We start from the raw sequence: 13,338 nt of genomic DNA on the forward strand, positions 1-13,338 counted from the left end.
ACATGATTATGGCGCTTTAGTGGGAGCACTGAGGAGGCGCTATGGACAGTGTGTACAGCCCGGGCTACTGCGCTCCGAACTGAGTAATAGACGCAGGCAGCCTGGAGAGCCTCTACGGGTGTTAGCTAATGACATTGAGAGCCTCTCTCGGCGGGCATATGCTCACATGCCCCCCTCCGTGCAGAGCGAGCTAGCACGGGACCAGTTCATACAGGCGCTCTCTCCTACGGAGCTGCGCATACAGACCCAGCTGGCTCATCCTGAGTCATTGCAGATAGCCTTGGAGATGGCTTTGGAGAGGGAGCTGGTGTGGGCTGGGACTTCAGCTGGGGCTTTGGTGGGGGTGCAGGGAGACACACCCTCTGTGCGAGCTGGGGGGCAGAGCAGCCCGGAGCCGGAAAAGCCTGCATGGGTGGCTGAAATGACAGAACTCATTCGTGCTGTGTCGCTACAGGCGGCACAAAACACACACCCTGGTCCCAGGGTCTGCTGGGGTTGTGGCCAGCCAGGCCATCTGCGCCGAAATTGCCCCATGTCCCCCAGAGCTCAGGGAAACGGCTCGGGGTCCACATAGACCGGGTAGTGCGGACCCCTGGCTTTCTATCCCAACCACCATCATCTTCAGGAGGAGCCCACCGGCACAGACGAGGAAGCAAGGCTCCACTTCCCCCAGAAGCAGACGAGAGCAAGCGAATGGAGCCTGTTGTGGTGGGCCGGACCTGTGTTGGGGACTTTTGTCATGTCCCTGTCACTGTGGAGGGTGTGCCCTGCTCCGCCCTGGTGGACACTGGGTCCACAGTAACCCTGGTGAGGCCAGATATTGTGCCAGGTTGGACTCAGTGTGAGCCTACAACTGTGCAGCTCCGCACAGTCACAGGTGAGCTGGCACCCATGAAAGGGAAGGGAATAATGACTCTGACAGTAGGGGGCAGGACTGTGCGTCATCCTGTGTGGGTGGCGGCTGTGCAGGACCCTTGTATCCTGGGGTTGGACTTTCTTAGGAGCACAGGCTGCCAGTTAGACCTAAATAGGGGCACACTGAGCTTCCAGGGAGGGCCGGAAGTCACCATGGCCCCCCCTAATGTCACATTCACTCAACCCAACAAACCCTTTACTCAAACAGTTAAAGCAGCAGAGACTCATGGCTGCCCCCCCTCCCCCACAGCTGTGTGTGACTTTTCCCCAGCCCCCCTGTCACCTACTGCGGTGTGTTACATTCCCCCAGCTACCTCCATGACACAGCCCTCTGTGAGCCCAGGCCGCGCCCCCCCAGCCCAGCTACCCCAGATGGGAGAGGAGAGGACACTGTCTGCAGTGAGGGAGATATGGGGGAGGAACTGTGTTGGTCTTGACCCCGAGCAGCAGGAACGGTTGTGGCAGTTGCTGTTTGAATTCAGAGACAGCTTTGTGCTGAGTGAGGAAGAGGTGGGTCAGACTCATCTGGTGCAGCATGAGATCGACACAGGTGATGCTCGACCCATCAAGATGCGTCCCCGCCGTATCCCGCTGGCATGCCAGGAGGCGGCAGACAAGGCTGTGTTGGAGATGCAGCGGGCAGACTTCATTGAGCCCTCAGACAGCCCCTGGGCGGCGCCAGTCGTCATGGTTCCGAAGAAGGGGGGCAAGCTGAGGTTCTGTGCGGACTACAGGCGGCTGAATGAGGTAACCAGGAAGGACTCATACCCCATACCACGTATCGATGAGTCGCTGGACCTGGTTAGGGGGTCCTCCTGGTTCTCCTCACTAGACCTCCGCAGTGGCTACTGGCAGGTGCCCCTCTCCCCAGAGGCCAGAGCCAAAACTGCATTCTCCACTAACAGAGGACACTGGCAGTTCAAGGTCCTGTGCTTTGGCCTGTGCAACGCTCCAGCTACTTTTGAGCGTTTGATGGACAGGGTGCTGGATGGCATCCCCAGACAGCAGTGTCTGGTATACCTCGATGACATCCTGGCCCATGGCAGCTCCTTCCAGTCAGCCCTGGGGGCGCTACGGCGTGTGCTGGAGAGGGTGGCTGCCGCAGGTCTGAAGCTCCACCCCGAGAAGTGCCACTTCATGAGGAGAGAGGTGTCCTTCTTGGGCCACCGAGTGGGGAAGGAGGGGATCAGCACCATGGAGGACAAGGTAGGGGCTGTCAGAGACTGGCCCACCCCCACCGACCAGCGTCAGCTGAAGAGCTTCCTGGGCCTGGCCTCGTACTACAGGAGGTTTGTACGGGGCTTCTCAAGCGTTGCTGCTCCACTGAACCGCCTGCTGCCGAAGGACAAAGCTTTCACTTGGACAGTGGAGTGTGAGGAGGCGTTCAACACCCTCAAACGTGCACTGATCGAGGCCCCCGTGCTCGCCCCCCCTGACCTCACCTTGCCCTTTATCCTGGACACAGACGCGAGCAATGTGGGCATGGGTGGGGTGCTGGCCCAGGTGGGGCCAGCGGGGGAGAGAGTGGTGGCGTACTTCAGCAAAACATTTGACAAACATGAGCGCCGCTACTGTGTCACCCGGCGGGAGCTCTTGGCTGTTGTGGCTTCCGTCAAACACTTCAAGTACTACCTGGGTGGTCTGCCCTTTACTGTAAGGACTGACCACTCTGCTCTCCAGTGGCTCATGTCTTTCAGAGAGCCAGAGGGGCAGGTGGCACGCTGGTTGGAGGAGCTTCAGCCGTATGACTTCACAGTGGTGCACAGGGCAGGGGCACGCCACTCCAACGCCGACGCCATGTCCCGTCGGCCCTGTACTGCAGACGGCTGCCGCCACTGCGAACGGAGAGAGGGACGGGAGAGAGAGCTGTGTGCAGAGGGGGTCTGTGCCACAGTGTGTCGGGCGAGCGGGCCTGTCTGCTGTGAGCTGCAGACTGTCAACGTGGCTGAATGGCGGCAGCAGCAGGGACGGGACACAGACCTACAGCCAGTGCTACAGTGGGTAGAGGCGCAGGTGAGGCCACCATGGGAAGAGGTGACAGCGCTCTCACTCGCGACCAAAGGGTTGTGGTCAAAGTTTGAGAGACTGCGGCTGGCTGATGGCGTGCTACAGCGGGCATGGAAGGAGTCAGCTACGGGAGAGGAGAGGTGGCAGGTGGTGGTCCCAAAAGCATTGCGGGAGGCTGTGCTCCAGAGTACTCATGGCGGGGTGGGGACTGGACACTTTGGGGTCACAAAAACACTGCGCCGTCTCCGTCAGGGCTTCTACTGGGGGCAGCACAAGAGGGATGTGGAGGACTTTTGTCGCCGCTGTGACAACTGCACAGCGAGAAAGGGCCCCCCAGGCCGCTCTCATGCTCAGCTCCAACTGTTCCCAGTGGGGGCTCCCATGGAGAGGGTGGGAGTGGATGTAGTTGGGCCGTTCCCCACCACAGACAGTGGAAACCGCTGGGTGCTCACGGCCATGGACTATTTCACAAAATGGCCCGAGGCCTATGCTCTGCCTGACCAGGAGGCAGAGACCATCGTCGACGCCCTGACAGCGGGGATGTTCAGCAGGTTTGGAGCTGCAGAGTCCATCCAAAGCGACCAGGGCAGAAACTTTGAGTCCCGTGTGTTCGCCACCATGTGTGAGAGGCTGGGTATGCACAAGACCCGCACTACTCCTCTCCATCCTCAAAGTGATGGCCTTGTAGAGCGCTTCAATAAAACGCTTGGACAGCAGCTGGCCATCGTCTCTTCCAAACACCAGCGTGACTGGGACAAGCACCTGCCTATGGTCCTCATGGCATGCCGCTCCGCTGTCCAAGACTCCACCTCCTGCACGCCTGCCCTCCTCATGCTGGGGAGAGAGATCCGCACCCCTGCGGAGATGGCGTTTGGTCGGCCCCTGGATAGCCCTCATGTTCCCCCGGGGCCGGAGTACGCCCGGAGACTCCAGGACCGCCTGGAGACAGCCCACACCTTCGCCAGAGAGCAGCTGGTGAATGCAGGTGTGAGGCAGAAGAGGAACTATGACGTGCACACCCGGGGAAGGCACTTTGTGGCTGGGGAGCTGGTCTGGGTCTACAGCCCGCTAAGGAAAAAAGGCAGATGCCCCAAGTTGGACAGTCACTGGGTGGGACCCTGCAGTGTCCTGGAGAGGGTAGGGGATGTTGTTTACCGGGTGCAGCTTCCTCCCAGGGGGAGAAAGGTGGCACTGCACCGGGACAGGTTAGCCCCATACAGAGGGGCCTCTTCTCCCCAAACCCCAGGAACCCCCACAATTCCCCTCTCTGGCAATGCCATTCTCCAGGCACCCACCCCCAGGTGCCGCAGACAAGGCTCCAGACAGCCCACTCCCCCTGTCTCCCCCCCTGTGTCACCGCGTGGTTCCCCAGAGCCACGGACTGTATTACCCGTTCCCGCTTCCTTGTCCCCCATATCCCTGCCTTCATCCCCTGGTTCCCAGAGGGGCACTCTGCGACCATCACGGCCACGCAGGCAAAGGAGACCTCCGGGTCGCTTCAGAGACTTTGTTTGTTCCCTCGGGGACGAGGGACTTTGTGGTGGGGGGGCTGTGTAGCGACCCGCACAGACAGCTGTGTGTTATGTGTTAGGCTAGTAGGTGGTTGTGTTCGCGGGGTCCGACATGTCAGTCAACCTGCTATCTGCCAATCACGGGAATGCCTGGAATGTTCTGATGCCGGGCATCCTGGCGGTTGGCGGAGTGGCGTGGAGGGGGGTTGGGCAGGGGGATGGAGCATTGGAAGTTAAGACCAGGTTTTGCCTTTGTTCTCTCTCTTACGTCTGGGCTTCACAAGAGAAGGTCACGATTGGCTTGTGGGTTATCTTTCACTTATTTGGCGTGGGCTACGGCCAAACAGTAGCCTGTGTAAAGTTGGTTTAATAAACCGTCCATTCGTAAACTCAATCCTCTGTCTGGACAGTCGTTCTTTTATGATCTAGTCAGGTCATTACAATATTTTGGCGATGCGGATTGAATCCAGCCCTTAGTCTTTTACTGTGTAAAACACTGTGGATCAGTGGTTCAGGGACTGGATTAATAACTGTATTGACATAAAAAATCAGTGTACATACAAAATGTTTCGGATGTCAATCTTTCCTTCCTTAACATACATTTGTATGATCTTACAGTTGCGTCAAAAAATACTGGTACCCTTGCACTTTTCTTAAATAATTCCCTATTTCTTCTAAGTTGAAATTGAAAATAACTCTCCACACCTTGTTATTGGATTTTCAACATTTCAGAACCAATTTTATTTTTGTAAAATGTTTTTTTATTTTAATTAAAAAAATTAAGACAAATGGCATGGACACAATTATTGGCACCCCGGGACTAGTACTTGGTTGCACCGCCTTTGGCCAAGATAACTGCCAACAAATGCTTCTTGTAGCCATCAATGAGCTTGCTGCACCTTTCTACTGGCAATTTGTCCCACTCTTCAGCAGCAAACTGTTCTGATTCTTCAATGTTAGAGGGGTGCCCTCCACCAACTGCTGTTTTCAGATCTTGCCATTGGTTATGGATGTGATTCAGATCTAGTCTCTTCACTGGCCACCCCAGAACAGTCCAGTGTTTCTTCTTAAACCCCTCCAGGGTGCTTTTGATGTGTTTTTGGTCGTTGTTGTTCTGGAAGACCCACAACCTTCAACAGAGACACTGGATTGAACATTGGACTACAAAACACCTTGACAGTCTGGTGATTTCATGATGTCTTGCACACATTCAAGGCCCCCAGTACCAGAGGCAGCAAAGCAACCCCACAGCAGGACAACGACCCCAAACACACGTCACAAAGCACCCAGGAATGATTCAATAAGAGATGCTGGACTGTTCTGGAGTGGCCAGCTAAGAGTACAGATCTGAATCCCATCCAAAATGCATGGCGAGATCTGAAAGCAACAGTTGGTGGAGGGCATCAGGGCATCACTGAAACACAAATATTTACACGTTAAGTTTGCTGAAAATAAACACAGTTGACAGTTAGAGGACGTTTCTTTTTTTGCTGAGGTTATATATAAAACACAGGAAATCATGTTTTTGACTGCGCTGGGCCTTTCATTCTGGGATCTGTATAGCGTCTTAAAATCTATTTAATCGTTTTATATGATTTACCAATGGTGATCCCTGGAATTGGATCAATTGGCATTTTTAATATGACAAAAAATATCTCCAAACATCTGGGAAATACAGGAAAATACAATCAGAACCCCTATGTTCAACTACACAACAAAAATACACCAAACGTTCATAATGTGTGTAATATTTAATAGTACAGCGGTAACATTCTTGCACTAATCATTTTTCCATCAATACTTCAGTTCCTTACCCTGTCCTTTTTGTAATGCAAACATTTGTTTTCTGCATGCTTTATGCTGAATACACAAATACAGAAGATTTAGTGATACATGGAAGCACAACTTTAAAATATACAACATGACTACTTCAATTAATAAAGCTGCATTTGCCATTCATTTTCCCATATTGCATAACTATGATCTGATAATGTTCATCTCAAGCCCAACCCACAGGGTCTGAAGTAACAAGAGGGACATTATTGCTACTTGTCAATAAGCAGTCACTGGTCCAGTGAACATAAGGGGGAGCCCAGCGACACCAGTTCAGCTTAAGAGGAAATACAGCGATGGTTATTCTTCTGAGGCAGCAAATAAATTGGTTCTGATTGATTAAATGCTTTGATATCTTTAAAAAAAAAGATCATTCAAAATGCTACGCTACTGAACACAATTGGTTTAACATGCAATAGTTATTGCATTCTGACATGCAGCTTTTTTTGTTGTTGACATTGTACACCCACACTCAAAAGTCAAATGTGCCTGGATACATATTGCAATTACATAATGACATGTGCATTGTGTGTTTATTTGAATGGACACACAATATACACAGGAACGCTCATGCCTCATTTCATTGTGCCAAGTGCCTTCCCCCCAACATCTGATCCATACACGACAGTACAAATCTTTCTGAAATGCTCCAAAGAAAATCAGGGACTGTGTGACACAAAATGTACAAAGGTGTTTCAATATAACAAAACAAATGGAGTGAGAATGATAAATAGGGGGAATGCGACACCACTGACATTATATGGGGTACAAATCAACACACTTGATTTTGGTGTTAAAGGAAAAAGCAAACCATGTTGAATTTAATCAGAATGAGGGTGCGGGTGCCATTTTGGCTCTCTCCCCTCAATCCTTGTTTAGCTTTGACTCCAGGAAGTCCTGGATCTTGTTGATCTTCTCCTCCTGTTGGTCTAGCAGATCCAGGATGATGCCCATCGGGGACTTTTTCATGCCCACTCCCTCCATCTTATTCTCCAGTCTGTTCTTCATGTTGCGCAGCCTCAGAGACGCATGAACCAGGATCACTATAGGGAAGAAAGGCAGGATTAGTTTCCTACCCGTTCAGGATGTGCTATCATCAATGGAGATTCCCATGGTAGCATGTTCCCATTTTGTCAGCTGGAAACATGTTATAAAAGTGCACACGTGTGCCTTACTCTTACGCAGCTTCAACTGAGAAGGATAATTATTTTCCAGGTATGTTATTATGAAATACAATTGACTAACGGGTTAAGGAGAGGCATCTTTACTTCCATCGTCAGAGATGCTGACTGCATGATGTAAGCCAGTAAATGTAGTGGAGTCTATAGTACAGACAGTACATAGCAACCACGTCGGCAGCCACAAGACAGCCCTCTTGGGATAGCCTGTGTCACATACTGACTGCCTCCTGTTTTTCCACCACAATGTTACAGTTGTTGCCTGTACTTTTCTCAGAACCACCAATTGCCCTAAACATTGTGTTCTGTACTGTGTTTTTCAGACTGTAGCAGTTTGTCCAGGCCAGCATTTCACAACTCCAGTCTACTCCAACACCATACACTTTTGTTGTAGCTCCGGACAAACTCACCTGAATCAACTTAACGAGGGCTTGATGATTAGTTTGTAAGTCGCTCTGGATAAGAGCGTCTGCTAAATGACTTAAATGTAAATGTAAATGTAGTTGATAAGTTGAATAAGGTGTGCTCGTCCAGGGCTACAATTAAAATATGTACTGTTTGGGGTACTCGAGGACTGGAATGAATAGTTCCTGGAAAGATGCTGGGAAGTGCTAGATGTGCAGCAGCTAAGATGGTGCGGAACAAACTATTGATTTCATATTTTTGAGGGGGCTCCGTTGATTTTTGCAGAACCACCTGCAACTGGAAACTGACATTTCTGAAATACTTCTTACACCAAATCGAAAATGAAGAAAGTATCGTCAAGGACAGGTTAGTTGAAAAATCTATGGTGGCAGTTTGTATGGGGCCTTCCTGTAACAGGATTACATCCTGATGAAGACAGCTTGGCTGTCGAAACGTTGGATATTACATTTTTGCATCAGAGCTCCTAGAGTGTGCGGCTCTCCTTTATTTTCAAGTTTTCTAATCCGCTAGCCAGCACCTCGCCTAAATAGGTGTGCGTTTCTTTTTCTTCTAGCTTTCCTGTAACAACCAGTAATGGACACCAAAAATATTTGGTTATATCACATCATCTTGCGCACAATATGTAGCTAGTTTGCACCAGATTCCAATGGAGTTACCATTGCAAAAGGCCTGGAAGCTAGGATAAATCTACATGCTAGTTACTGTGTGCATACTTGTGCATTGTGTGACTAACAGGATTCTGACCCTATGGGCTGAATTCCCAGACACAGATAAAGCCTAGTCTTGTACAAAGATCTTAATCTGTGTCCAAAAAGCTGGCCCTATGAGTGTAGAATGTTTGAGACTCACACAACAAGGGAAAAGTAATTCCGAAAATGAAGACCATCACTCCACCACACAGCGACAGCAGGAAGTAGCTCGTTCCCATGACAGCGATGACAAACAGAGTGGGGTTCTTCTTCTTGAAGTTCTTGATGAAATTCTTGTTCTCTCCTGCCCACACTGAGCCCATGAAGACCAGAGAGACCACCGCACCGCCCAGAAACATGCCAAGAGGGTTCAGAAACCTACACAACAGAAGGGAAACACAGATTACACACCTCTAAATCCACTCAAACGCTAAACATGGCAATGCAAAATAACAATTGGGGCTCTAAAACACAAAACATGTAATGATGAGCACAACCTGGTGGCTGGAATAAGATCAACACCTTTACATTATTTATGTATTTTTATCTGAGCCATTTTCTAAAGTAATATCATAACTTTCAAGCTACTGTAGCTGCAATTTAGTAATTAGGATGCATACAAAGCTGTTCCTCAGGTATCTTATCAATTGTATTAATAGCATACTTTGACATGGATCAGTGTGTGGCTGAGATAAGGACCCAACAGCTGGGACAACTTGCAGCATCCATGTGGTGTCATTGTCAGGTCGACTCAAGATACTATTACTATGTTCATCATGGCTCCCATGATTCAAAGAAATGTCACACACAGTTGCTGGCAGCTGATTCGGGAAGTGGTGTAATGACATTTGTTTTTAGCAGGCCAACTACAGTAGCTAATGCCAGACTCCATTCCAATTCCATGACATGACTGGATCTCTTATTTTGTCGTTGCAGTAATATGAAAATGTATATAGGGACTGCGCATTGCTATGAATAAATGCCCACGACTGGCGCGTGGATCGGAATGCAGGCTAATCAAAGAAACGAGTTATATATCTAGCTAGCTATAGCAGCTGGGTGGATAATGCTAGGAAGCTCGCGCTGTCATGCTGACTTACCCCACGATCAGGAAAACCACTATGGCCACGGCGAAATAATTGGTCTGATAGTATAACAAGTTGCTGATCACCCTGTTGTTCCATTTAGCTAAATCTCCGAAGTCGGGTTTTGCAAATCGATCAGCTCCTGGGAAGAAGTCATCCCATGGTCTAAGTGGTGCAAGCTCCATACTCGCCATCTCTGAGTTTCACTGCGCGAGTATTTTGACTGATCAGCTGATCAAATCAGTTCTCGTTCTTAGCAGTTCAGCTTCTCGCGAGAGTAAAACAAGCGCAGTAATGTTGATGTGAATCAAAATTACGTTGTGCTTCACCCTATTTTTTATACAGTCTATGGCTTCACCTTATGCCGCGTTTAAAACAAATGGGAAGTCAGAAATCTCCGTTAACGAACTCGGAAAAAACGAAATATCGTTTTGAACGGTCATCCAACTCGGAATCTCGAGCATCTGTTTATAGCTCCGACCTGAATATCACTGACGTGATGATTTGACCTCGTTTTTCCTGAGTTCTCAGTTGTCTTGAAAGCACCATTATAACTCAGTGTGCAAAATTTGGGCACATAATGCTAACGCAGGTTTGATTTTTATGAATATACAGTACAGCCATTGGGGACATGGCAGCGTGAAAGTATGGCGGATGCTGAAGAGCCGTAAGTAACGTTACCAAAATAGATATTGTAGCTGACAGAAATATGCTGCTTTAAAACAAGCATTGAACCTTCTTTTATTCTCTCATTTTTAGGGAGAAGAAAATAAGGAAAATAGAAGAGCTGACAGAAGTTAGTGACGAAATGCTTGAAACTGTCAGCAGTAGGTTTGAGTTGAGTTGCACAACTAGTTAGCTAGCATGGAGTGTGGAAATTCATTCATTCATTCAACAATTTCAGTTTTGGAAATTGGCCCAATTCAAGTAGTTAGCTAATTTACTATAACGATCATGCAAATATTAGCTAGGAATAATAGGCCTAGTCAAAGTGTACCAAATCTAACCTCGGCCAGAGGTTCTAGCTCTGCAATATCAAAGAAGACCAGTTAGTTATGGTAACGTTAGCTAGCCCTTGATCATGACGCTCAGTTCAACACAGATGAAAATCGGGTAACAAATAACGTTAGGTAACTTATCTAGTTTACCAGCCTGGAGCATTACACATAAGAGTCAACATTAGACTAAGGCGTATTCTGTATGCGGTAGTTTTGTTAAGAGGTCGACGCTCGGTCTGAACATTAACACGCATCGCTTGTGGTACGATTTTGGAAGCATAATGACCTTATCTTTCATATCAGTGAGAAATCATTTTCATTAAACACAAGGTTAAATTGATAAACACATGGCCATATCTCCATGTTACAGCGCTTGTTTACATTTATAAAATAGTCTGGCAGGATATTGACGTTTATGAGATGTAGTGGAGGATAAACGACGTTTACGCACCTTTTTAATTTAGTTAATTATCGTTTACACACTTATTATTGCGTTCCCAGCGTTGGTCAACACTCAGAAGGCTTCTAGATCTGAGTTCTAATCGCGCCTACATTTATGCTTATGGGGGGTGATACATGCCAGAATTAAGCCTCATGAAGCTACTGATACCTCTCACCAAGTAGCCTAGCGTCTTCCTAGAGCCATAAAATAACGCCATGAATTAACATGGACTGTCAATGGAGACAAGTTTGTTTCTAAGGCGTCAAACTGCCGACGCGATCACGACACGTCATGTGGACGTAGTGTTCACGTAGCGTAACGTCTCACTGACAGGTCATGTGTCAGTTTGCGTGTAAGTTTATTATGAATGATTTTACCCCCAACAACTTAAAAACGTCTACATGTGTTACGTGTTAGTTTAAGTCTCTGTTTAGTATAGCAATTTCATTTGTCGATTTAGCTAAAATAGGCCTATCACCTCAATGCAAAACGTATTAGGCTAGTTGATATTGCAGCCACCATTACTGTGTAGATATGCCTATTTCTCGCATCAATACAAACATAAGGGCTTCTTGGTAGCCTAGTGGTTAGAGCGTTGGGCTAGTAACCGAAAGGTTGCTAGGTCAAATCCCAAAGCTGACAAGAAACTTTTTTTGTCGTTTTGCCCTAGCAAGGTAGTTGCTGTTCATCGGGCGACGAATACGTGGATCTTCGATTAAGTCAGCCCCCCGCACCTATCTGATTCAGAGGGTTTGGGTTAAATGCGGAAGACACATTTCATTTGAATGAATTCAGTTGTACAACTGACTAGGTATCCCCCTTTTCTTTGTTTGGGGTAGTCTAGGTCCCTATTGGCGCATTCAAAACAATTCTGAAGTCTGCAATCTCTGACTTCCGACTTCAGTGCGTTCAAGACAACTGGGAACTCTGGGGGGGGGGGGGGGGGGGAACGAACCCAGACTGGAATTTTTGTTTTGAACAGTCATCCAACTCGGAATCTCTGGCATCTTTCTTTGACCTGAAAATCACTGATGTCATGATTTTACCTTGTTTTCCCCCCACTTCCCAGTTTACCGGATTAACAGACACAATCACTGTCACCATGCAATCCTTCGTCTATACATTTCTGTAGTGATGTCTTATGGTTAAAAGCAGGGTTCGAGTTGAGGGGCTATGTGAGGATATAGGCCTTGTTATAGACTTGCAAAAAGCATATGCTACCACTTGTTTGCTTAGCCATAGGAAAAGCAACAGTCTAGATCTTATAAACCGATCTAGGCTATAACAATAATAAACTACACGATTATTTCCGCAGTCTACTAGCCTATCGAAGGTCTTGCGCAGCCTAAACATCCCAGGAAAATGTGGTTGGTTTATTAAATGCTCTACAATGTAGAGCTATGCCTAATGCAAAATACCAAAACGTTTGAATTGGTATGGATCTATGAATAGACCAATCAGCTTAACAGAGGCCCTAGGACCATGCCTCATGACTACCTGGCCTGATGTCTCCTTGCTGTCCCCAGTCCACCTGGTCGTGCTGCTGCTCCAGTTTCAACTGTTCTGCCTGCGGCTATAGAACCCTGACCTGTTCACCGGATGCGCTACCTGTCCCAGACCTGCTTTTTTCAACTCTCTTAGAGACAGCAGGAGCGGTAGAGATACTCTGAATGATTGGCTATGAAAAGCCAACTGACATTTAATCCTGAGGTGCTGACCTGTTGCACCCTCTACAACCACTGTGATTATTATTATTTGACCCTGTTGGTCATCTATGAACATTTGAACATCTTGGCCATGTTCTGTTATACAGATGAGGACTGGCCACCCCTCATAGCCTGGTTCCTCTCTAGGTTTCTTCCTAGATTCTGGCCATTTCTAGGGTGTTTTTCCAAGCCACTGTGCATCTACACCTGCATTGCTTGCTGTTTGGGATTTTAGGCTGGGTTTCTGTACAGCTGATGTGAGAAGGGCTTTATAAATACATTTGATTGAACAGATAACATTTATTATTCAGGAGAATCCCATTGAATCAGGCTATTAATTGCAGTGCAGGTGCGTTCTTACGCATATCCTTAGACTAAATGGAACCTGATGAAGCCTGAACATTTAAGCTTTTAGTCATTGATTTAGCCCACAATTACCTACGGATTTGATACACATGAAGACCTATATTTAATATGGAATTGACAAACAAAAGCCTGACTAGGATCCTGACTTTCCCCCACGTCATATTACCAATTAGGGTAAATGT

The 13,338-nt window shown here is 48.0% G+C and overlaps 2 protein-coding genes across 6 annotated transcripts in view; one reads left to right on the plus strand and one right to left on the minus strand.

The window, feature by feature from the left end:
- Window positions 1-6,169: 6,169 nt before the first annotated feature.
- LOC129830012 (PRA1 family protein 3-like) lies at window positions 6,170-9,888 on the minus strand. Its single transcript, XM_055892140.1, has 3 exons — window positions 9,660-9,888; window positions 8,720-8,937; window positions 6,170-7,309 (listed from the first exon to the last, which is right to left on the minus strand). The coding sequence occupies exons 1-3, from the start codon at window positions 9,836-9,838 to the stop codon at window positions 7,131-7,133; spliced, it is 576 nt and encodes a 191-aa protein (XP_055748115.1). The 5' UTR covers window positions 9,839-9,888; the 3' UTR covers window positions 6,170-7,130.
- A 43-nt stretch (window positions 9,889-9,931) lies between these two features.
- Window positions 9,932-13,338, plus strand: part of LOC129830010 (NEDD8-activating enzyme E1 catalytic subunit-like) — a 74,461-nt gene continuing 71,054 nt past the window's right edge. The window contains exons 1-2 of one of the 5 annotated variants that reach the window (XM_055892132.1): window positions 9,932-10,311; window positions 10,404-10,471. The gene's annotated coding sequence lies outside the window, so the exon portion shown is untranslated. The other 4 variants (XM_055892133.1, XM_055892134.1, XM_055892137.1 and 1 more) reach the window with 4 other exon arrangements.

Source organism: Salvelinus fontinalis, chromosome 31, assembly GCF_029448725.1.
Source record: "Salvelinus fontinalis isolate EN_2023a chromosome 31, ASM2944872v1, whole genome shotgun sequence".
NCBI lineage: Eukaryota > Metazoa > Chordata > Actinopteri > Salmoniformes > Salmonidae > Salvelinus > Salvelinus fontinalis.

Bases quoted from the DNA above. Each gene is read 5' to 3' on its own strand.
- LOC129830012 (XM_055892140.1), bottom strand. From the start codon at position 9,838: ATGGCGAGTATGGAGCTTGCACCACTTAGACCATGGGATGACTTCTTC. The intron at 8,938-9,659 runs GTAAGTCAGCAT...TCTGTTGTGTAG, and splicing joins GTGGTTTTCCTGATCGTGGG to GTTTCTGAACCCTCTTGGCA. The intron at 7,310-8,719 runs GTGAGTCTCAAA...TCTTCCCTATAG, and splicing joins AATTACTTTTCCCTTGTTGT to TGATCCTGGTTCATGCGTCT.